General features: G+C 32.4%; 1 protein-coding gene across 1 annotated transcript; it reads right to left on the reverse strand.

Moving 5' to 3' along the window:
• On the reverse strand, window positions 1–7,255 carry LOC120077981 (glycine-rich protein). Its single transcript, XM_039032129.2, has 13 exons — window positions 6,735–7,255; window positions 5,796–6,040; window positions 5,424–5,489; window positions 5,223–5,301; window positions 4,972–5,051; window positions 4,858–4,881; window positions 4,422–4,546; window positions 3,875–4,091; window positions 3,713–3,766; window positions 2,939–2,985; window positions 1,787–1,871; window positions 760–823; window positions 1–616 (listed from the first exon to the last, which is right to left on the reverse strand). Exons 1-13 carry the CDS (start codon window positions 7,096–7,098, stop codon window positions 513–515), a joined length of 1,554 nt encoding a protein of 517 aa, XP_038888057.1. The 5' UTR covers window positions 7,099–7,255; the 3' UTR covers window positions 1–512.
• Window positions 7,256–26,641: the final 19,386 nt, after the last annotated feature.

Below are 26,641 nucleotides of genomic sequence, written 5' to 3' on the forward strand. Positions count from 1 at the left end.
TGAACTAAGGTAAGGATGTGAAAGTTTCTATTGATAAGAACCGATGGTTTCAGCATATTAACCAAGTACAAAAGTGAACTACCAAAAATGAAAAGAACCAAGTAGAAAAGGTTTATAGGCATTCACCTCCAATCTTCTAAAGACGAGACAATGGAATCAGAATGAGGGTTGGAGTTCATGTCTCATAATAACACCTAATCAAACTACTCAAAATATAATTATAATGTCTGTGCAAAATAAAGCTACTTGCTTCTTTCTTTTCTTTACCTTTCTCTTTTTCCTTCTATCTTTTTCTCTCTCTCTTGTGGGGGTGCTGAGCTTGTTGTTAATACAATATTTTGCGTTTTTCCTCGAGAGCCGACGCATTGTCAACTTTAGTTTAATTGGCTAAGCAAGTATTAAGGGTAAACCGCAATAATGATCCTTTGTAGTTTGAAGTGAAAGATGATTGCTAACTTTGCCTCAAATTTGCACTTTCAGACTTACAGGGAATGAGGGAATGTTTCAGTTGACTACAACAGCTCAATGTGATGAGTGATAGCATCTGGGCATGAGGAGGCTTGAAGAAGCTCTAAACGAGTGAAAGGATGTGCAAATTGCAATATGTAATCTTCATCTGAAGTAAATATTGGGCAAAGAAGAAATCAGTTCTTCGATCCTTAATATATGCAGTAAGGAGAAATAACTTTACAAATTAGTTCCTTGAAAACCAATTAAACAAAGCTTTTAAGTGGAGAAATGGGTAGGATACAAACTTACTTTCTTTGACTGTTCCATAAAGCCAGCATAACACTTCATCAGCAAAGGCCAGACAGACTCCTCCCTACAAATCAGTTGTCATTATTGGATACAAGGACAAGAACCGAAAGAAGCCCTACTTCTGTTACCAATACAATTCAAATAGCTTAATTCACCAAAAAGAAAACGTTAATATTGTTAAGTTCTTTGAGCTAACAGGTAAGGGTGTGAAAGAAATTTCCAAGAAAGTAAGAACAGAGGTCATTGGAGTCGACTAAATTCATAAAACTCGGAAAGGAAACTTATGTGATTACACATAGATCTGGAGCCAATAGATAACGATATGATTATTTATTTATTAATTGTTTTTATAGAAGTTTCTACTACATTATACAATTAGAGGTAGTCTGTGACTCTGCTTGGAGTTTTCCAAGTTGCTCATGATTTGGTAACATATTGATATTTTGTTCCTTTTTGGATGAATAACTCAACTTTCATTGAAAAGAAAATGAAGGAATATTAGGCCATACAAAAAGAGACGATACAAAAAGGAATTCTGATCCAAACAAGGACTTGGCCATCAAGGTACAAAGAGATGCAATGCAAATTTTTCGCTTGAAACTACAGAAATATTTTGGGCATGTATCGTTGTTATGGCTTTATCTTTGAGAATGATTAAAACCTTTTAGGGCATGTTTGACCTAGGGAGTTGGGAGAATGGACTTTTGTTAACTCTCCTCGTTTGACCAAAAGAGTTCTTAAATCCAGTGTGGGTTGATGACTATGACTTATTAACTTATTAAACGGTAGACTAGGCTCCACTATTAAACAACTCCCCAGACTAAAGAATTCCACTCCTCGTCCCAAACTCCCCTTTACAAACTACATTTACAGTTTATCTCATGTTTGTTCTAAATGAAGGGCTCTTTTCTTTTTTTTCCTTTCTTCTTTTTTTTCCTTTTAACTTTTTTGTAACTTTCTTAGCCCAGGCTAAGGCTTCCTTATCCAGTTAATTTTACCGAAGGTCAACTCCAGAAAAATCACTTACCTGCCAATAGTTTTTCATTTTCACTCTCTGTGTTATGTCCTTGGTTCTCAATCTTTCCGTCCGGACAAGCTGGCCAGCATCATTCCTGCATAAAATGGAAGTGTTTCAAACTAAAATTAGATTACCGAAATCTTACCGCCAACAAGAAACTTCATGCATCAACAAGGCAAAGACATCACTTGGTTCAAAAGAAAAACTGCGGATGCTAATATATTTTGGGTGTGAAAGGAGGAAGATTTAAACAGTACACGACGTTAGTTTTATATATTTTTAAACACTTGCTTGAACAATTAACAATTCCCTGAAAGGAAACAAACTCAGTGGAGGCACAGTCGGCTACTTAATTTTTTTTTAAAAAAAAAAAAAAGAAAAAAGAAAAAAGAAAAGGGAAAAAAACTCTATTCTGGAGTATGAAGGTCTTGGACTAAAAAATTTAAGCCTGTATAGTAAGGCCCTATTATGGCCATTTCCTCAAATGGATGAAGTCCCAAGAAATCACAAAAATATTAGGCATCATGGCCATCAATCACCAAGCTAAGACCAATACTAGAAGCTCGTAATATGACAATTCATTCCCTGTCTAGCATGAGAAAAATGAAGGAAATGAAACTCACGAATACGGATATGACACGCTATTTCCTTTAAATCTAGGGAAAAGACATGACAAAAAGACACATTTATTAAAAGTATACATTTTTTAAAATATATTAATATCATAAGGGAATTCATAGTCGATGAGTTTATAGATGCTTAAAAAATTAGTTTCATGCATTTTATTCTCAAAATTTTTTTATTTTTGCCATAGATATGTTTATTTAGTATACTTAACAAGTATTTGATGTAGATCTAATAAATGTTGGACTGACTTTGAATTTGCACAATTAGTGTCTAAAACATCTATTGCACTATCACGTACTATCACGTATCCGATACGTGTCCAACAAGTGTGGAGTATTAAAGTGTCCCACATATGTTAGACACGCACACACTAGCCAAATTAAAGTGTCCGTACTTCTTAGGAAGCAAAAAATTCCATCAAATGTCCATAGGTACACCTCCTGGAAAAGAATCACTCATCCTGTGGGCTTGACTTTTTATTAACAAATAACTTCAATCCACTGAAAAAAGAGGCCGGCTAGATGAATAAATTACCTGAACCCAATAACGATATACGGTACACCAGCTAAGAATGATTGTATCTGCAATAAATAATGCAGCCAAGTCAATGCCGGAGCTTAGACAAAAGGCTACACACTTCTAACAGTAAAAGGGAAGCAACTGAATGAATCCAAAGACAAAGGTTCAGAAATTTCAAACTAGCAACAGCAAAAAAAGAATCGGAAACTAGATTAGTTCCTAAACTAAAAGGGGATGGGGGAGAATCACTTAATGGAAAAATAACACACCACACAAAATAACAAAGGACGATAACAAGAAAGATGCCAATACAAAACTTTGTTCTTTTCAAACTTCATTAGAAATAGATGGTTTCCTGATTAAAAAATACACTTCCTCAGAGAAACTGAAGAACACGCTCCACATAATGGTAGATACTCATGCCTGGCAGTAAATACCAGCCTGTCAAGCTTATTGGTCCCGTCTAACAAAAATAACAGAAATGCCAGTCCATCATATCGCTCATCCCAATCTCCAGCTCCTTTAAAGATTTTGTTAGCTTTTTTTTTCTTCCCATATTGGAGCGAACTAGGTAACATGGGAGATTTAATTCTTCTTCCAAAATCTTAAAAGTGGCATAATCTTTTCATAGATATGATATTAGGGAGCTTAAATTCACGTCTTTAATTAGGACTTCCTCGAGTAGTCCAGTGTTTCCATGCTACAACTACAACGTCAATAACAAAGTATCTAATTGTCAATAACAAAGTATCTAATTGATCCAGAGTCAGACAGGAAGTGCAACTATACCCAAAATTTAAGCAATTTCTCTCTCTCATATCTTTCTTCAGTACGCTGATCCAACTGCAAATAACAAGGAAAAGATACAGGTTATACAAGCAGAGTAAGGTCAGAACACTGTAGATTATAAAAGAAATATCTTAATATAACAATTGTTTCATTAAGGTCAACCTCACGACTTGTCTTTAGTTCAACATAAAACCTCCTTCCCTCATCGGTTGAATCACAGCAATCCATTTCAGCACCCATCAGAATGCGATGAGCACCTAATTTTGTTTTAATCACAGCACAATATTCAGCATTTGCATCTACATGATGGATCCCTTCTCCATCACCTCTTCTTGGATCCTCTGTAGCAAGGCTCTCAAAACAATAACCCCAATAGCACCTATAAGACAAGGGTTACCAAGACACTATAAAAAAAAGTTTGATACAAACAACTACTGATGAAAAGAACCGATCAACTAATGTCACAAGTATCCAAAGACAGAGCACTAACTATCTAAATTCATTAAGTAGTTTCTGTTGCATTAACATTTAGTGAATGCTTTTATTCTTATGTATGATACAGAAACTGGCAAACATTATCAGCAATCAGATTAAATGTTCAATGTTCAGGCCTCTCAGCCCAAACAAGATCATACGGACATCTGCTCATACTAGTTTTCTGAAATCTTATTCTGATACATTTTGTGAAAACACATTAAAGTTCTAGTACCTTCTACGCTCCAATTCACTTTGTGGTCTTTCTGGTAATTTATGCACATCTAGGTATACAACACCATTTCTTTTATGCACACCCATTTCCCATGGCTCATGACGAATGTAAGCAGTAGCCAATATCTGCATCCAAAGCAGCAATCTTAACATGATGACTATACTGATACGGAAGCATTCTAAATCAGTCAGAATATATATCATCGGCAGGACTTCCTTCAGCTATTGTATGAGTGATCCACTAATAAAAAACATAAAAGTTAAAAATATTACATGCCGATTCCAAAAATTCCCTATGCTATTAACATCAGCCATGAGGAGAATATATCCTTAACGAAGCCAAAAGTAAACCGTGAAAATTTCCAAATATTTTATGAGAAGCACAAAAGGAACATTAAAAAATATTATAAAAGGACAAGCCAATAAAAAAAAAATACCTTGTTCAGATTATTACGGAAAGTCTGGAAGCATGAGAGCAAAGTCATCAGTAATTGATTGATAGCGAGACATTAAAGTTAAAATCCAAATCCAGAAGCTATAGACTGGCTCACCACAAAATGAATGTTTTGAAGAGGGATATTTTTGTCCCTAATGCAGCCAAGGAGGTCACCAAAACCCTGAGAACCTAAGTCTGAATAAAAGGGAGAAAAAGTTATAGGATGTCAAAGCAAAGCATTTAAAAGTTATTAATATACATTGACCCTACAAGAATGATGAAGAAAATAATCATTGCGACATTTATACCAGCTTAAAAGTAGCTTCAAAGAAAATTCCAATTGAAATCTTTTGGATAAATGTATACCTTTCTTCTCAATAAAAGTGTCAAAACCTTCGTTCAAATCAGCTCCAATATCTTCAGTAATAAAGCGCTTAAACAGTCTCTAGCATTGGCACATTAACAAGAAAAATGAGCAAAAAGAGAACTGTATACCAGCTCACATATTTATTGACATCACAAAGTCCATGAAAATTTATATGAAAAAAAAATCTCTAATTAGCTTACCAAGCTGCGGTCATCGAAGTAGACATCTCCACCTTCTACACGACTATAGCAAGCAAGCTCACAAGGCTATCAAATAAATTAAGATCAGCATAGAGGCCAGAATGATACATGAACTCTATGAAAGAACAAGAGGATCCATAAATGTTAAGCTTCTCTTGAAGCACGATAGAATGCAAACAGCATTGTAAACCATAATATAATAAAAATGCTAAATATCCAAACTAAAAAGGTCTTTTCACCACCACCCGATAAGGAACATACCAAACAAACACAAGCCACTCAAAGCAACCAGTTTGAGAAAAATACTCTGAATGTATATGTTGTCAATTTGTGTGTATGTAGAGAGAGAAAAACAAGAAACAATATGCATACCTCCTGGAAAGCAATACACTTTCTCGCCAGTGTTTCTTCACTTTTAGTTAGCTTCATGTCTGAGACGAAGCGTTCATCATGACGGCCATTTGAAAACTTTGATCCATAGCCACCAAAGCCATGCCTTTGAGGAAATGGTCCAGGCCGTGGAAGGAGGCCTGATCCTCTATCACTTTGATTCCCCCAGCGACCTCGCCCAAATGTTCCTCTAGCATGGTGGTTATTATTCCTTATTGCAGGTAAGACTGCCATAAAATTAACCAACTGAGAAAATTGTGAATCTCTCCCATCTCCTATTATTGGCTCAATTTCTTTTGTAATAAATTTTATGTTTCCGTTTGATAACCATTTCGTTTGTTTTTTGTTTTTGAGAATTGTGTTTGTTTTCTTCCAACTTCTATTACCATGATTGACATCAGTCCTAACTAAACACTTGAATTCTCAAAAAAATTAAAAAAACAAACTACTTTTGGTTTACAAAACTTAATATTTATTAACACTCCTAAAAAGTAAATAACACAACAACAAAAAAATAATAATAATAATTCGGTGGAAGTAGTGTTTATGAACTTAATTTTTAAGAACTAAAAATTTAAAAAGAAATCAAATAGTTATTGCGCGAAGCCTTCATAATCTAATATTTCGATTTATAATATTTTCTACTTTCATTCCAGTTCAGCAATTAGTTCATTTTAGAACATACTTCGTGCCCACTTGCCCCAAAATTGCGAAACGATTCAGAATTTCAAACCCCTTCAATTAACTCAAACTAAAGACTTCAAAAGAGGAAAATATTCAACATAATAAATCGACAAAGAAAACACTTCAATCATTCCCTCCGATAATTCATACCCAGTCTAGAACAGTGGCACCATATACACCAAATAGGAATGTTCTCATCATGTATAAAAATTGAACAGTATCCCCAACTGAAATTACCTGGAACTGAAAAAGGACTAACAGCAAGTGTCTTACAATAATCCTCGTTGTCAGAACCAAACAGATCTCTATCTTCATACCCATGAGAACCCCTGTATACATTCTGTTGTACTTCGCCGCCATTTTCCTGATCATCATCTTCACCACTACTCGCACTCCCACTACCTCCACTACTGCTATCGCCACCATCGCTAGCATTGGACGACGAGGAATCCGAAGAAGATGAAGAATCCGAAGAGGACGAAGATTGCGAGGAAGAGGCAGGAGCATCACGGTCATGGTCGTTGTCGTTGTTATTATTGTCGTCGTCGTCGTTTCCATACTCTTCGCCGAATATATCTACATCATGCTCGGAGAAATCCATTGAAGGGATGAACTCCGGCAATCTGGGCGGCGAATTGCAATGGCTCCGATCAAATTGTGAGAAGAAAAGAGTTGGAATTTTGATGGAGAGGGAAGAAGAGTGAAGGGGCTCTCAGTGGAATATGACTCGACTCCACAGGTTATTCTTCTTCCGTCAGGTAAGAGTTCTTTTTGGGAATTTGATACGCAACTCGTTTGAATTGACAAGGTGACTCAGTGAGTGGAACCGGTTTGTCACTTGTTTGGACCGTGTGGGAATATTTTGGCCCATGCTGAAGGGCCCATTCCTAATTCCGGCCCAAATAAAAGCAATTGTTCATGTTGGCCCATATGCACCCTAAAAAACGGTTTTTATTTTGGGATTTCTATATGAAAAGGCTTAAAAATAGGTCCATATAACGTTTATGTCTGGAATATTTCAGCAGTGTGAGTTACAAGTCGGAGATGAATGGTGTAAGACGATCCAGCAATGGGACGAGCACGAGACGGCAAGAACGACGATAGCAGACTCGGGGTGGACGAACGAGAATAAACGATTCAGAGCAAATGAACAACGAAGGTGGACTTGGAGAAAATGAACGTTGATGACAAACTTAGAGTAAATGAACAACGACGGTGGACTCAGAGCAGACGAACAATGAATCCAATTCAACTTTTAGTTTTGTTTTTTTTTCCTATTTTTTATATATACTGTGATATATATGTACTTTTTTAACTTATGTAGGAAATTTGATATATATTGTGGTATATGTATTCGTTTATTTGATATAAACGACAGTCTTTTTTTTTTAGTTTGGACTTTATGTATTATGATATATATACTGTGGTGTAAATGAAATTTATGAAGATTTATATATTGTGGTATATTTCATATATTAGTTTATAGTATGATTTATATCAAACATTGAGTCAATCTCTAATTTATAAACTGTAGTATAATTCATATGTTGGTTAGAATATTTTCAAATACCTTACAAAATGTTCTAAGGTAAATTTAAAATAATCATGAATCCATCGAAATGTTCTAAGGTATATTTAAAACAACCAATAATCCGTAAAAAAAACCAATAAGTTGATATGTGAAAAACAACTTTATATGTATTTCTTTCTCTATAATAAATGTATTTTCTCTCCCAACATTAAAATAGCTAGAAAAAAATATATAAAAGTCGGATATAAATAAATGAAAATGGATATAATTGTCCAAAATTAACCCTAAAAGTCATCTTTAAAAATAAATTCAAATTTTAAATGAAATATAGGATTTTCTTTAGGTCTTCTACGTAGAAACCCTTTTTATTTTTTAACATGGATGGCCTTAATCGGCTTATTACACAATCATTGGAGAAAATTGCACAAATATTGTAGACTATTTTTTTGCAAATGAAGTAATAGACTAGTTTTTTTCACAAATATTGTAGGACATTTAGGCTGTTTGAATTCTATTTCGTGTCTTCGTGTTCACTAACTTTAGTAAATATATGTTGATAGATAGTTTAGATTATGTTTAAAACTCTTTTTAAAATTTTGTGATCTATGTAAATTTTGAAAACAACATTCTAAATTTTAAAATGTAAAGTTGTTCTCGAAAACAACATTCCAAATTTTGAACTCCTGTCCTTGCGGCTGTAAGAAGTGCAGGTGAAATGACCTATTAAGATTCTTGAAGGTATGGCTATGACTAGGGGATTAAAGAGATATTATTACTAATTTTAGAATGGCTATTTTCTCTATATTTTTGTGGAGTCGGATTGTACTGAGCTCATTAACTCTCATTTTCTTAAGCACTTGAATTTGTCTGAGTGGCTTTGGGAGGGATATTATCTTGCTCGCTGCGGATGCTCAAATACGATCTTTTATATGGTGTCCACACTTTTCGAACGAGGTGGCACACCGTCTTGTGCAAGCTGCGGCTTTATTCGAGAATTGAGGTCTTGTTTTGTTGATGCCTTTCCCTCTCCCTCTAAGGTTGTAGGTAGCGTTCTTGGTGTTTGTCGGATTGGATCTCCTCCACTTTGTGGGAGCAAGTTTGTTGACTGAGTTGCTAGTTTATTATTTTATTTCTTAAAAAGAACTACAAAGTTGTACTAAAAAATAATAAAAATGTTTCGAAATACAACATGTCATGTTATAAACTAATTTTATTCTTTTAATTAAAATATGACTGTGTAATGTATTATATATTATAGAATATTACAAAATAATAATCATACAAATTCTTTTAACATATAATCATAAATACATTATTAATAATTTATTGTTAACTAAAATTTAAGTAAGTAATTACAACTAGTTTTGTTATTTATAAATATAGTATTAGACACATTTTAACCAATTGTTTAAAAGATAATCCAAGTTCTGAACTTACTACCAAATACACATCTTTTATTTTCATTGAATCTTTTATTTTTAAACTTCTGCTTTTAGATTTTTTTTATTAAATAAGCCCTTATGTTTCAACCCTTAAAACGATTTAAGTTTCATTTCTGAAAATGGAAAAAAAAAGTTTTAAAACTAGAAATAGAAAAATAAAATTTAAGATTATTAGTTAATAAATATCAAATCACTAAAATGTCCTGTAAGAGACAAATAACTGATTAATTCAATAAATAAAGGTTGATATAATCAGTATTAAAAAAAGTTTGATACACTTTATTTTTGAAAGTTTTCAAATAAAGTTAAAAAAGAATTGTACATCATATAACTCAAACACATAATAGGAAATATTCAAAAAATTCACCGAACGCCAAATATCTTTTCCCATTCGTGGTCCATATTTAAATTGGAGTTTAGCAAAATTTTATGTTCCAATTGGAAAAATGACAAAAACAAAAATTAATAAGACTTTTTGGTAATAAGCAAATAACTGACAATAACAAAAGCTAAAGCTAAAGCTAAAAGTCTTTTTGAAGCATTAAATGTTCATTTTCAAGCTATGGTAAAGAGTTGTAACTATTCATGCATCAAAAGACACCTTCTCATCCAAGAGTAATTATGAATCTTAAAAAATTCATATTCATCCATATGTTTAATGAATTATGGACCAAATTAATTTCCAAAATTAAATTTCTTTTCAAAAATGAAATTTTATTAATTTTACAAAATTAATTCAATAATTAATTTACCTTATAAAATTAATAATAAATAATTAACTAAACAATTTAATTAATTCTAATTAATTTAATATCAAGTATTAACTTAATTTTTTTTACCAATTCCACTATCATGAGTCCCTATTCATGAATTTAATATTTAAATCATATTTAAATATTAATTGATTCTCCAATTTCGTTTAATTCCAAAAATCAAACGCATAATTATATCATATATAATTACTAATTCCCTTAATTCGAATTTGAACGTTTCAAATCAACTTATCATGCTACTCTAAGGCTAATCCATTTGTGAGCTAGTAGGGAGACCTCGTGGACCTATAGATTATGGGCTCCAACGATCCGAGATTAATTGGCTAAACTCTTTACGTCGAATTAACCCTCATTCGTTAACTACTGGGTCACCCCACTAAAGCCCAGAGTTGCCCTCTTCTCACTATAGATATATTATGTCAACTCGATATAACCATGATTAGTAAGTTAACATTTCACAGGTTATTCATAATAACAACTGGGTCAAATGGCTGTTTTATCCCCGAGATTACCTCTTGTTCCTTAAGTCTTACTGATCCTCTAATGAACAATTGATTTGTGATTCGATCAACAAACGAGTCCTTCTCGGGCCAATGAGAGGGTGGGGTCCCTTGTTCAAGACTTGGAGTTAGCATTAAAGGAACAATCTCTACTATCCCTAAAAGCAGGTAGGAGTAAATTCCATCTTGCACCCTATATCCCCAACTATCTACTAGGTCTTACCCTTGAAATGGAGGTTTATTGAGCCGACGTTGTTGAGCCAATCCTCACCTATGCAAATCTAAGAATAATCCCTAATAAACAGGAGTTCATAGTTAACTCAGGATTAAGGTCAAGTTACCTAGGTCATCGTTTTGAAATAGTCAGTCTTAAACAACAAACAGCGTTATAAAGTAAGAGTGACTTATTTCATGGTCCGATCTTGTGCAAACTCATTACACATGATGCCTCTACTCCTCATGTCATGACATGTACGAATTAGGATCACTTCGTCTGTAGCACTTTACAACTCTTTGTAACAACTACAGAGTGAGTCGCATCTGATAGTGTTACCAGAATAAAACACCCAACCTTATTCATATACTATAGACCATTTTGACTATTTACTTGAATCTGATCAACTTTTATGTCTCCATATAAAGTTCAAGTACTCATGTAATAGTCATGGATCTTTTAGTTTATTAGATTTATTTCTAAAACGAAATAAGCAATTCATATATTCAATAACAACTTATTGAATTTTCAGAATAAGTTATATTCCTTACAAACTACGAGTTTTAGGACTTAAAACCCAACATTTAATCCCTATTTATTTATATTGATGAAGTAGTTGAAAGGGTGTTAGATGAATTTAGTCAATATATGAAAAGTTGTGTCCTTTCATAGTATCTTTTCAATTAGTTTAAATAGGGTTGTAATCTCCATATTTGAAGAACAAGAATTTGAATTTGAATGGAAACTTTATTAGAGTTTAATCTCTTAAGCTTTATGTTTTCATTGTATTCTTGTGTTTAGAATGTATATTTTAGGACTTTTAATCTCGTTTGATCAATTAGATTGTGGAGAGTTCGAAATCTTGATGTTAGGTACAAGTTCTCCTTTCTTATTGATCTTTGATCAATCTTCCAAGCCAAATCTATCTCAGCTTTCTTGGAGTTGTTATCAGTTTGTTTATTGGGGGTTATTCATATTATCGTTGTGGGGGTTCACCTAGAATAAGAGGGAGTTCTCAAACATAATTGAAGTAGTCACCTTTATCATTCACTCATCATTTCGAACATGTAACAATAGTTGGAGGTAATTTCTTCTTTATTATTATATATGAACTTAATGTATAGCTGCACCTTTTGCCATGACTTCATTAGATTATCAAGAACATGAGAAAAAAAATTGATAGGATGAGAGAATGTTATTTAGATAAGAAAAACCGCCACTCTCAAATGATAAAGAAAAAAGTGGCAATGAATGGGCTAGAGTTAAAATATTTTAATAAGGATTAAAATGCTTGCTTTTAAGCTAAGTCTTCAAGTCAAAGTAAAGAGTTGCAACTTTTCATCCATTAAAAGCCACATTCTCATCCAAGAGTCATTATGAATCTAAAAATCTGTATTCATCACACATGTTTAATGAATTATGTACCAATTTAATTCCTATGTATTTATATTTATGAAGAAGTTGAAAAAGTGTTAGATGGATTTAGTCAATATATGAAAGGTTGTGCCCTTTCATAGTACCGTTTCAATTAGTTTAAATAGGGTTGTAATCTCCACATTTGAAGAACAAGATTTTGAATTTGAATGAATTTTTCTTAGAGTTTAATCTCTCAAGCTTTATGCTTTATTTGTATTCTTGTGTTTAGAATGCATGTTTTATGACTTTCAATCTAGTTTGATCAATTAGGTTGTGGAGAGTTCGAATTCTTGAAATTAGGAACAAGTTCGCCTTTCTTCTTGATCTTTGATCAATCTTCCAAGTCAAATCTGTTATAGCTTTCTTGGGATTGGTATCAGTTTGTTTATTGAGAGTTATTCTTATTATTGTTGTGAGAATTCATTTAGAATAAGGGGGAGTTCTCAGACGTGACTGAGATAGTTCCCTTTATCATTTAGTCATCATTTCAGACATGTAACAACAGTTGAATGGCAAAATCTTCTTTATTATTATATATAAACTTTATGTATAGCCACACCTTTTTCCATGACTCCATTAGATTATCAAGAACACAAAAAAAAATGATAGGATGAGAGAATGTTAGTTGAATAATAAAAACCACCACTCTAAAAAAGAAATAAGTGGCATTGAAGTAAGCTAGAGTTAAAAGATTTTAATAAGACTTACGGTGCTTGTTTTCAAGCTAAGTCTTCAAGAAGAGTTGCAACTTGTCATCCATCAAAAGTCATATTCTCATCCAAGAGTCACTATGATTCTAAAAAATCATATTCATCACACATGTTTAATGAATTATGTACCAATTTAATCCCTATGTATTTATATTTATGAAGTAGTTGAAAGTGTGTTAGATGGATTTAGTCAATATATGAAAGGTTGTGTCCTTTCATAGTATCTTTTCAATTAGTTTAAATAGGGTTGTAGTCTCCACATTTGAAGCGCAAGACTTTGAGTTTGAATGAAAACTTTCTTAGAGTTTAATCTCTCAAGTTTTATGCTTTCTTTGTATTCTAGTGTTTAGAATGCATGTTTTAGGACTTTCAATTTCGTTTAATCAATTAGATTATGGAGAGTTCGAAATCTTGAAGTTAGGAACAAGTTCTCATTTCTTATTGATCATCGATCAATTTTTCAAACCAAATCTGTTTAGCTTTCTTGGGGTTGTTATCAATTTATTAATTTGGGTTATTCTTATTATCGTTGTAGGGGTTCACCTAGAATAAGGGGAGTTCTCAAATGTGACTGAGGTAGTTCTCTTTATCATTATCTAACCTAGCTCTGATAAGCAAATAATTAGCAATAAAATGAGCTAGAGTTAAAAGTCTTCTTGAAGCATTAAATGTTTACTTCCAAGCTAAGGTGAAGAGTTGCAACTATTCAAGCTACAAGACCACCCAAAAGACAACATGAATTTGATATTTCAAATTCATCCACATTCTTTATAAATAATGTATCAATTTAATTTTTATGTATTTGCATTTATTAAAGTAGTTAAAGGGTTGTGCGATGAATTTAGACAATTAGATGAAAAGTTGCATCTTTTTATATTGTCTTTTCATTAAATATAAATAATATTGTATTTCTCACATTTTGCAACATAAAAGAAGAAGATTTGGAAAATATAAAATCTTGTGTTCTAAACCTTGAAAGCTTTTTTAAGCTTTGTTTCTTGTGTGTTCTTGAGACAGAATGCATGAATATTTGAAGCATTCAAGTAAGGAGTATGTTGGGATTGGTGTCCTAATTCTCTTATAGCCTCATAGTTTGTAAACATATTGTTATTAATAAAATAAGTGTTATTTTATAAGCATTTACTCAATCCAATAAACTAAGATCCATGGTATTTTATGTAACTTAAGCATGTATGTGAGACATACAAGTGGATCATGCCTTCAAGTAATAACCTAAATGGTTTGTAGTATAAGGATAAAGGAAGGATACCTTATACTGGTGACACTAAGGATGTGACTCGCTTTGTAGATGTTACAAGTGTTGTAAAGTGCTACAAATAGTTTGATCTGACCATTCATGTGGAGACATGAGAGTGAGAATATCCTATACAAAGAGTTTGTATAAGACCGGACCATGAGATGATTAGTCTCTTTATATAACATCGTTGATAATTGAGACTTACATCTCACTAGGATGACCATAGGTGACATGATCTTAATCCTGAGTGAGTTGGGAACTCTTGCTCATGAGAGCAGTCCTTTGATTTGTATGGGTGAGAGTGGCCAGATTCCAACTTAACAAGCCTACCATTTTGGGGATTTGTCTGATTGGGGAGCTAGGAACTCAGCTACACAAGACGAAATTCACTCCTTCCCCGAGGTAGAGGTAAATAGATAAATTGCTCTCTTAAGGGCTGATTTCAGGTCTTAAACATAGTGGACACACCCTCTCTTGGGAATAGAGGACTCAGTCATAGTAGAACTATGACTTATTGTTCATTAGAGGAATCAGTGGTATTTAAGGAGTTAGATGTAACTACAAGGGCAAAACAGTAAATTGGTCCAGCTGTACTTACGAGCGATTTGTGAAGGGTCATCACATTGTTGACTATTTATATCCAATGGACACAGAAATATATATGTAACGCGAAGAGTGCAACTGTCGGTCTTTAGTGGAGTGACCAACAGTTAACGAAGGTGGATCTCGTGATTAAAGAGTTTAGTCAGTTATTCACGTACCATTGGAGCTTCAAGCTACAGGTCCATAAGGTCCCCTTGATAGCTCAATGGGTTCAAGTTGAGAATCAAATTTTGGGTTAGTTTGAAGTGTTCAAATTAACAAGAGAAAATTTAATTATATGTGATATAATTAAATTAATTCAATTATATATGATATAATTGATTTGATGTATTAGATACATTAATTGGAAGAATTAATATAAATATGATTTATATTAAATACCATAAAATAGAAAAAGAACTATGGTTTATATGTTTCATATGATGAAATATTAAAACTATAGGTTATAAATATAATATGATAAGTTGGTTATTATATTTATTTATAACGTATTAATTATATGATATTAATTAATCTTTTTCTTTAATAACCGATTGAGTGAAAGGTTATTAAAAGTTATGGCAACTGTGAGAGAAAAGGAAAATTATTTTTTAAAATCAGTGGTTGATTCAATAAAGATCATTCATTTGTGTCGTTTGACAAAAAAAAAAGGACTATCAAGTAAAAACGTTTTACTAACGATAGTGTCTCACAACCTACATGAGTTTATTACATGATAGTTACTCGATTACTCACTGCTACACGATCGATTAGCAAAGATTATAGATAGGCTTCATCTTACTAAATGATCGAGTATCTAGTCTATACGATAGACTTTATCCATCTCCCACTTACTCGATCGTCTATCTTCTTCTTTCCTCTATCCAAAGTCACATAGAGCCCACAATTCCTAGATTCTCACACTGAGAATACCAAGGTAACACTTATGGTGGTGTTCTTGCTCACACCGAAAATACCAAGGATCGAGTTGGACTCGATAGTGATCGACATTAGTTCGTGTTGTTGGCTGTTCCGTTTGTTGAGATCGTGTACTGATCGAGTTGCTAAAGGATTGAGGGATACTTGAAGAAAGTTCTTCAAAGGTTTACATACTCTATCCCTTGTTATTCTTTTAAAGAAGCAAGCTTGTAATTTACTGTTTATGCATAATCGTTTCGTTTAGACTGTAATTGTTTGTGTTCTTTCTCAATGGGATTTGGAACGATCCGCTTCTGCTAACTGGATGTCTAAGTTTAGATTCCTTCAGAGTGATCTATCTTGCTTGTGCTTGAAGATCAAGAGTTGATGGGAGTTTCAAAGCTTTTGTTCGATCCTTGATTTATTAGATCATCTAAATAGTTTGTCATCTAGCCTATCTTAGGGATTGAGATCAAATTAGTTTTGGGGTCTGTTGGAGTTGAGTTCTTTGGGTCTTGTTGTTCAACATGGTTCTTAGATCCGACATCTAAGGGTTTCTTAACATTTTTTTTATTAGAGCTTTGGCTCTAAATAAATTATATCTTTACTTGTTTTTCTTTCCATACCATCTTTCTTTCTTTAAATCAATTCATCTGTTTCCCACCTTTCTTTTGTGTCTCTTCATCTTTGCATTTTTCTTACTTCACATGCTTTTGTGCTTGCTGAAAAGGAAAAAAAAGTTTAAGAAAAAAAAAAGAAAAAGAAAGAAAAGTGATCTATCATTTTCTTGTAACCTTTCATCTTCTTTTATTTTCTTCATATTTTAATATACTTGCTAAAAAAAATTAGAAAAAAAGAATTGTATTTTGCATCTCTCTATATATTTTCTTAAAACTTCGAGATTTTGTTACTTTTTGCAATCTAGACTATATTGGAGTTTCTTGCATGATTCTCATAAGAATAATAGAAGATTTGCTGAAGTTTGAGATACTGGAAGTCTTATGGTATGTTTCACGAAAGAAGAAATCATTGTGTGTCCAACAATAGTGATGATAATTTTTGGAACAATATTCAAGGAAGTTTGCGGTCACATAATTTGATAGATTACATATCTCAATTGAATGAAGGGATGAAGTTGCAAGAGCAAGCAAGGAAGAATCAGTCACACTTTTTATTACAAGTCAAGTAGATTGTCCAATGCTTGAAGATGACCAACAAATTCAAGATGAGAGAAATGATCCACCAGGCAGAAACGAAGGTTACAATGATGGGGTTGTTGAGATGAATGATTATGATCATCAAAGTGTAGGAAATGAATTGAAAGTTTCAGTAGTTATGGAGAGTGATGATATATTTGAAGTATGTGAGGTCATGACAAATTGTGTATATCAAAGTAAGGACAGTTTTGAGACTAAGAAAATGAAAAATAAGTGAGGCATGGGTGACCAAAGCAAAAAAAGATAGTATGGTTAAGAGAGGAAATGAAAAAAAAAAATTGAGTGAGAAAAATTATGAGAGTCACTTATGTTTTCCAACTGACTTTTTCTCCTATGTTTTTCTTGTGTTCTTGATATTTCATTAAAGAACATTGCACAAGGAACAAATTGTTGTACATGAGAAGTTCATATTTAATTCAAGTGAAGATGTTACATTCCAAGTGTTTGGACGAGCTCGAGATGATGACTACAAGATTGCTTTACATGGTGATTCTTAAGATTTGAGGATGAATCTTCTTGAAGAAAGGGAGAATGATAAACAAATAATTGACAATAACAAGAGTTAGAGATAAAAGTCTTCTTGAAGCATTAAATGTTTACTTCTAATCTAGGTCTCCAAGCTATGGTGAAGAGTTGCAACTATTCATGCATCAAAAGATATCTTTTCATCCAAGAGTCATTATGAATCTTAAAATCTAGATTCATCCACATGTTTAATGAATTATAAACCAATTTAATTTCATGTATTTATATTTATGAAGTAGTTGAAATGATGTTAGATGGATTTAGTCAATATATGAAAGGTTGTGTCCTTTCATAGTGTATTTTCAATTAGTTTAAATAGGGTTGTGATCTCCTTATTTGAGAACAAAACTTTGATTTTGAATAAAAATTTTCTTAGAGTTTTATCTCTTAAGTTTTATATTTTCTTTGTATTCTTGTGTTTAGAATACATGTTTTAGGACTTTTAATCTGTTTGATTAATTAGATTGTGTAGAGTTTGAAATCTTGAAGTTAGGAACAAGTTCTCTTTTCTTCTTGATCTTTGATCAATTCTTTCAAAATCAAATCTATTTGGCTTTCTTGAGGTTTTTTTTATCTTTTAGTTAATCGGGGTTATTCTTATTACTATTGTGGGGTTCAACTTGTTTAAAGGAGAGTTCTCAAACGTGATTAAGATAATTAATTTTATTATTTGGTATTAGAACTAGGTTAAATAACGCTTGAATAGTGTCTTTTCATTTCAAACATTAAATTAGATTAAATTGGTACTCCAATGTTAAATAATGCTTGAAAAGTGTCTTTTCAATTTAATGCTTCAATAGGCAACGGACCAAATAATGATATTAAAGCTAGCTTCCATTTATTTCATAAAATCGGTGGAGGTCACATGAGCTGCCTTTTCAAAATTCCTATCTTTAATGGGTTGGTAATTGTTGAAGCTTAATTTACTAACATTCCTTGTCATATTTACCGTGTAATTGTTGAAGCTTAATTTACGAACATTCCTTGTAATATTTACAGTGTAATTATTGAAACTTAATTTACTAACATTTATACACAGTGTAATTGTAAATGTGTGAGTTATAAGTTTTTAATAGTAAATAAATGGAACCTAGATCTTCAATATTTTTTCATTTAAACAAACAATCCTTACTAATTTTCCTCCCCAAACTATTTGATATCTATATTTTTTTTGTGTAGATTTAGTTTTATCTAGTCATTTTTCAATTTTTTAAAATATTGTTACAAGATTTAGTTTTATCTCGATATTTTTCATTTCTTTATACATTTATGTGTTTTTATTTTTATTTTTCTATTCATTAGTCTACCTTCTTATCACGTTTTGTTTCATATTAGATTCAATTTTATGTTTGTTCATCTTTTTTTTTTCCTAGTTTTTAGTCTATAAAATTGATTTTTCATCTAACCAATTTTTTATTTGTTACAAGATTCCGTTTTATCTAGATCTTCTCATCTGTTTATACATTCATTTTTTTTCATCTTTGTTTACATTATTATCATGTCTTAGTATGTCTTATTTCATATTAAATTCAGTTTTATCTTCTTTTAAAAATATTTTTTTTCAAGTATTTAGGGTATATTTTTATCTTGTTTTATCTCATATTATATTATTATATTATTATATATTCGTTAACCATTTTCAAGTGTTTGTTCTTGCATAATTAAGCATCAATTTACATATCTGTTTTATTTTTGTTATCAATTTTAATTTTTGCTATAACTCTACAACTAATTGGACTTATGTTTAATGGTTTGCCCTTAGTGTAACTGTTGAAACTTGAGTTACTAACATTTATACATACAGTGTAATAGTAAAACCATGAATGATCATATTTCAAACGTACTGATTCAATAAAAAACTAAATAAATTAAACCTTAGACTTTAAATATTTTTCCATTTAACAAACAATCTTACTGATTTTTCTCCCCAAGTATCTCTTTGGTATTTTTTTTTTTTTTTTTTTGCATATTTGGTTTTATATAACCATTTTCAATTTCTTTAACTTTTTGTTACCAGGTTCAATTTTTATCTAAGTATTTTTTTCATTTGTTTATACACATTGTTATTTATTTGTTTCGATCTGTTCTTCAATTTATTCGTTTATACTTTTATCAGTTTTATTTCATATTATATTATTATATTATTATACCATTATCACGTTTTTTTTTTTCATTTGTTTATACATATGAAATAAACATCATTCTTCGTGGTTCTTCATTATAACATAATATTGTATCTTATTGATTTTTCTCATCCAATATCAGTATGTTCTGGTCGTTAACTAATATACATTTACACGTATAGTGTAATAGTAATATGAAGCTATGAGATTTAGTTAATCTATATTTACGCATACAATGTAATTGTAATGTAAAGTTATGAGGTTTTAATCATTATTTTTTCGTGATTACTAATTATAACAAAATATTGCATCTTCTTGATTTTCTCCACTAATATCGGTATGTTCTGACAATTAACTTGTTGGGATATATGTCCTAAAGCCTCGTAATTGTTACAATAGTTGTGAAGTGTTGCAAATGATTTGATCCTAGTCGTTCATGCGGAGACACGCGGATGAGGGTATCTTATACAAAGAGTTTGTATAAGACTAAACTACGAAATAATTAGTCTTTCATTATAACACCGTTGAGTGAAGAGATTAACATTCCATAGGATGACCACAGATGAATCGACCTTAACCCTAAGTGAGTTATGAACTCCTGTCTTTAAGGGCAATCCTTTAATCTGTATGGGCGAGAGTGACCAGATTCGCCGACTTAATAAGCCTAACATTTTGAAGATTTGACCGAGTAGGGAGTTGGGAACATAGCTTCATAAGATGGAATTCACTTTTTCCCATCTTTAGGGTAAGTAGATGAATTGCTCCCTTAAGGGCTGATTCCAGGTCTTGAACAATGAGGTCTCACCCTCTTACTGGCTCGAGGGGGATTAGTTATAGTTGGACTATAAATTGTTTGTTCATTAGAGGGATCAGTGGTACTTAAGAAGTTAGATATAATACAAAGGTAAAATGATAAATTGACTTAGTTGTTATCACAATCGATTTGTGAAGGGTAGACTTACTGTTGATTGGTTATATCCATGGACCTAGAAATATATCTATAATGCAAAGAGTGCAACTGTAGGTCTTTAGTAGAGTGACCTGTAGTTAATGAATGTTGATTAATTTAATTAAAGAGTTTAATTAATTAATCTGGTATTATTGGGGCTTTTAATATGTAGGTCCATTAGGTCCCTTTGCTAGCTCACTAAGGTTTAAAACAAGGAACAAATGTTTTTGGAATAATTTGAATTATTCAAACTATTTAAGGGAAATAAATGTATAATTTATATTAATGTGATAAATATAAAGTCTAATGTATATCGATACATTATAATATATAGTTAATTATAAATATGATTTATAATTATTACTATATAATATATGAGAGAAATATATTTGAATAAGATTCAAATATTAATTATATGAATGTGTTTTATATAATTCTATATGTTTTAACTAATATGAATGATATTCATATTAAAACTATAGTTTACAGGAAAGATATATACTTGAATAAGATTCAAATATTAAATTAATATGAATAAGATTCATATTAAAACTATAGGTTAAAATTAATATGAATGAGATTCATATTACAACTATAGTTATGTGAGAGGATGTTATTTTAATATGATTCAAATGAATTTAAATATATGATTTTTAATTATTAGTTAATTAATTGTTAATTAATTAATATATTTCTATTTAATTATATATTAAATAGGATTTAATATATATTTAAATTAAATAAAATAAAGGGAGATATTCTTTGTTAATTTTGTTGGATTTAGTGTCCTAAATCTCGTAGATCTTATAGTTTGTAATTTATAAATACAAATTATTTATTTAATAAAATAAGCAGTATTTTATTCGACATTTAGAACGCATTAACTCAATCCAATAAAGTAAGTTCCAAGGTTATTTTATGTAGCTTGAACAGTATATGGTAGATATCCAAGTGGATCATGTTCAAGTAATAACCTAAAAGATCTGTTGTATATGGATAAGGTTAGGTGTCTTATCCTGGTGACACTGCAGATACGATCCACTTTGTAAGTGTTACAAACGATTTGATTCAAATCATTCATGTGAAAACATGTGAGTATGAGTATCCTGTACAAAGAGTTTGTATAAGACCGGACCACGAAATGTTTTATTCTTTCTTTATAACATCGTTAATTGAAGAGAACATTTCATATGATGACCGTAAGTAACTTAATCTCAATCCTAAATGGGTTATGGGCTTCTGTCTATAAAGACAATCCTTTAATTTGTATGAGTGAGAGTGGCCCGTGTCGGCGACTCAGTAAGCCTACCATTTTGAAGATTTGTTCAAGTAGGGAGTTGAGAACATATCTCCACAAGATGGAACTCATTCCTTCCTGCTTTTAGGGAAAGTAGATAAATTGCTCTCTTGAGTGCTGACTCCAAATCTTGAAAAATTGGCCCCTCCCTCTCAATGGTTTGAGAGAGATTTGTTTATGGTAGGACCCACTGCAATAAATATCACATTTAATAACTTTTTATAAAGAGCCATTTGATAAAATAGCTAGGAAAAGTGGAAGAAAAGTGGGAATAAAAAATGAAAAAAATGCGCGTTCAAAATCTATATGGAAAACGCGTTCGAAATCCATTTTGCCCTCTCGATCAACTTTGACTTTTTGCCCTCTTTCGAAATACTATTCGACTTCAAATTCTCCTCACACAGACTCTTTCCTCGATCGACTTTGAGTTCTCCCCGCTCAGACTCTCCTCGATCAATTTCGAGTTCTCCTTGCTCAGACTCTCCTCGATCGACTTCGATCAAGTTCTCCTTGCTCAGATTCTCCTCGATCAACATCGAATTCTCCTTGCTCAGACTCTCCTCGATCGATATTGAGTTCTTCTTAATCGATTTCGATCGAGCTCTCCTTGCTTAGACTCTCCTCGATCGACATCGACTTCTCCTCGCTTAGACTCTCCTTGATTGACTTCGATCAAGTTCTCCTCGCTCAGACTCTCCTCGATCAACTTCTCAACTTTTTGCACTCGACTTTAACTTCTCCTCGCAGACTCTCCTTGACATCGAAATCTCCATCTTATTCAAATTTTCCTCTTCAATTTATCATTCTTTGGAGCTCTCCAAACGAAAGAATGTGAACTCTCATTTCTTATCGCATTACCAAAGGTGAACTTCAATTACTTCTTCCTTTTTGGGGGACTTTGTGTTCTTTCTTTTTCTTTTGAATGTTGTGAGATAGCTCTTAAGGATTCTATATATGGGTGTTTCATTGGATTTGGATAATTGTTTTTAAAATTATTTTTGTTAAGTTGCAAGGCTTTTAGATTAGGGCTTGAAGTTGAACAAGATCTATAGGTCTACATTCCCACTTCGTAATATCCACAAACTTCTCTTCTCTTTAGCCCTAAATTTATTTTTTTGGACTTCTTACTTCTTCTTAAATTACGGCTTCTAGTTGACACTATGGCTATATTTTCACGTTGCATGAAAATGTAATGAAGTGGAGTAACATGGTAAGATTTAGAAGACCCTTAACTGTCTATATTAATATTTAACCTGGAAAGCCTAAGACATCATCCTTATAATGTGCAATACATACCAGAAAAATCAAGCTCCCAAGCTCAGCATAAATATGCCCATTACCCATGTCTTAATTTGATGGATTTTGTTGTCTTAATTTTTATGTTCAAACAACAAACCATGTGTAGAGGAACCTACAAACACTACACATCGTTTAGCTAGCTTTAAGTTGTCTCTTAGTAAATCCTATTTACTTGACAACTTCCGTGAGATTATTTCGAGAGGGGAAAATCTTAAAACAACAAAATTACATAACTTACTAAAATTAGGAAAACAATTTTTCTTTTATCTCACGGTTACCATGAAACTACCAATAACTTCCCAATCAATTGGTTATTAGAGAAAAAGAATTAATATCAAATAATTAATATTATTATAAATATAAATGATAACTAACTTACCATATTATATTTATAACCTATAGTTTTAATATTCCATCTCATACAAACCATAGCTCTTTTTCTTTTCCATGGCACTTAATGTAAATCTCATTTACATTAATCCTCTACTCGATGTATCTCATACACCATATCGATTATATCATATATAATCGAATTACCTCTTGTCAATTTGAATATTTCAAATCAACACCAAGAATTGATCCTCAACTGAATCCATTGAGCTACCAAGGGGACCTTATAAGCCTGTCACTTGAAGCTCCAACGGTACGTGGATAACTGACTAAACTCTTTAGTCACGGGATCCACCATCCGTTAACTGTCAAACACTCCACTAAAGACCGACAACTAAACTCTTCTTACCACAAATATATTATGTGTCCATCTTAACCAATTAGCAGTGCAACAACCCTTCACAGATCGCTCGTAAGTACAACTCGGCCAATAACGTTATGCCCCTGTAGTTACATCTAACTTCTTAAGTACCACTGATCCCTCTAATGAACATAAATTAAGTCCTACTATGACTGAGTCTCTCTTCCAAAGAAAAGCTATGACCACTATGTTCAAGCCCCAAAATCAGCCCTTAAAGGGACAATCTCTCAACTTATTCTTGCTTTGGGAAAGGAGTGAATTCCATCTTGTGTATTGAGTTCCCAACTCTCATATCAGACAAGTCCCCAAAAAGGTAGGCATGTTGAGTTGGCAATCTGGCCACTCTCACCCATACTAATCAGAGGACCGCCCTCAAAGGTAGGAGTTCCCAAAACACTCAAGATTGAGGTCGTGCCACCTATGGTCGTTTAGGTGAGATGTAAGTCTCTAGTATCAATGATGTTATATACAGAGCCTAGTCATCTCGTGGTCTAGTCTTATATAAACTCTTTGTATAGGACACCCCCACTCACACGTTTCCACATGAATGGTTAGGATTTACCATCTCTAGTAGTTTACGACACTTGCACACCTTTATAAAGCGGGCCGTATCTGTAGTGTCACAAGGATCGGGTATCCCACCTTAATTCTTATACTACAGACCTTTTTAGGATATCACTTAAGTCATGATCCACTTGTATGTCACATATACATGCTTAAGTTTACATAAGATAACCATGGAGCTTTGTTTATTAGATATGAGTAAATGCCAGAATGAAATAATAGTTATTTTATTCAAAAAAATAATGTATATCATTACAAACAACGAGACTTTGGGAGAATTAGGACACCAATCCCAACAGTTATGTTATGTGTGTGTGTGTGATGGTGTGTTTTATGGATTTTATTGGTTGAGTTAATGCATGATATTTTGCTTATTGTGATTGCATTGGAAACTAGGATTGTACCCTAGGGAATTATTAGCGTGCCTACAACATGTCTAGGGGGATAATGTCGACATGTGCACATTCAGCGAGCTATAAGGGTATTGGAATTGTTTCCACATCATTCATATCGGGAATTCACAGGAATACTTAAGGAGATACATGATCATGCCAGGGTTATCCAGTTATCAAGCTGGAAGGGTTTCATTATTATTGTGATGAATATTTTCATGTGAAAATTATTTTCCCACAAATGTGTTCCTTAAATCAAACTTATTTTCATTTTTGAAAGGTACCACTCACTAGGCTTTCTAGCTCATGTTTTCCAATGTTTTACTCCCCCCCCCCTCCCGGTAGCGGAAAGCGAAACGTTCTGGGAAAAGTCACCCAAGTTCTGGAACTGCTACTCTCTCACAATGTGAGAATCGGATTGGGTTATCTTTGAAAGTCATTAGGATTGTTAAAACTATTATTGTATAATAGTACAGACCTTATAATTGTCTATAAAAATTAATTAAGTTCTCATTTATTAGCTATTTGCGAAATGGTATGAAGTTGGGCAGTTGGTATCACAAAGGTGGTATCAGCTGTCTTCACGTCTCCTTTTGAGTCGGGGAGACAAGGCTTGGTAGGGGGTGTGACACTTTATCTTCTTGAGGATCATAAAACAGTTCACCTTTTGTTTCTTTAGTGTATCCTACAAAAAGGCATACTTTAGAACGTCATTCCAATTTCTTTAAGTTTTGCACCAACACATGTGTTGGACATCCCCAAATCCTAAAGTGGCATAAAATACCTTTATGCCCTCTCCATAACTCGTACGGTATTTCTTAAACACTTTTCGAGGAACCATGTTCAAAATATATACTACAATCTGTACTACATATCCCCAAAATGAATTAGGCAATTGAGTGTAACTCATCATTGAACGACCATGTTTAATAGGGTTCTATTTCTTCTCTCTGCTACATCATTTTGTTGTAGCGTACCAGGTACTGTGAGTTGAGACTGAATTTCGTGTTCTATCAAATAGTCCTGGAATTTTAGGTCCATATACTCACCACATCGATCTAATCGAAGTGTTTTAATCTTTTTACCTAGGTTCTCAACCTTTGCTTTATATTCTTTGAACTTTTCAAGAGTTTCAGACTTATGATGCGTTAGGTAAATATGACCATATCTAGAATAATCATAAATGAAACTAATGAAATGTTCAGATCTTGCTCGTGCTTTAACGTTCATCGAACCACAGAGGTTTGAATGTATAAGCTTTAGAGGTTCTTTGGCTCTAAGACCTTCTCCTATAAAATATATTTTTGTCATTTTACCCTCAAAACATGATTCACATAGAGGTAGAGAGTTCTCTTCTAACCGATTTAGGAGTCTACTTTTTACCAATCTCCATTCCTATTGACATTTATGTGTCCAAGTCTTAAGTGCCAAAGATAGACATTAGGAGAAATTTTTCATTTTTTTATTTTGAGTTTCATCTATTTTAAACATCTATATACTTAAAATAGCTTTCTCTTCAGTTGGTTTTCACATATGCAAGTTATTTTCAAGTTTAATAGAACATAATTGAATGCCTCGTGAACAAATGAACAATTCATTGATATCAAAAGTAACTTTATACATATGTTCTAGTAAACAAGAGATCGATATTAAGTTCCTTTTTATATCATTTACATAATATAC

This window comes from Benincasa hispida, chromosome 5, assembly GCF_027475165.1.
Source record: "Benincasa hispida cultivar pf3 chromosome 5, pf3_genome.v1.1, whole genome shotgun sequence".
In the NCBI taxonomy this organism is placed as follows: domain Eukaryota; kingdom Viridiplantae; phylum Streptophyta; class Magnoliopsida; order Cucurbitales; family Cucurbitaceae; genus Benincasa; species Benincasa hispida.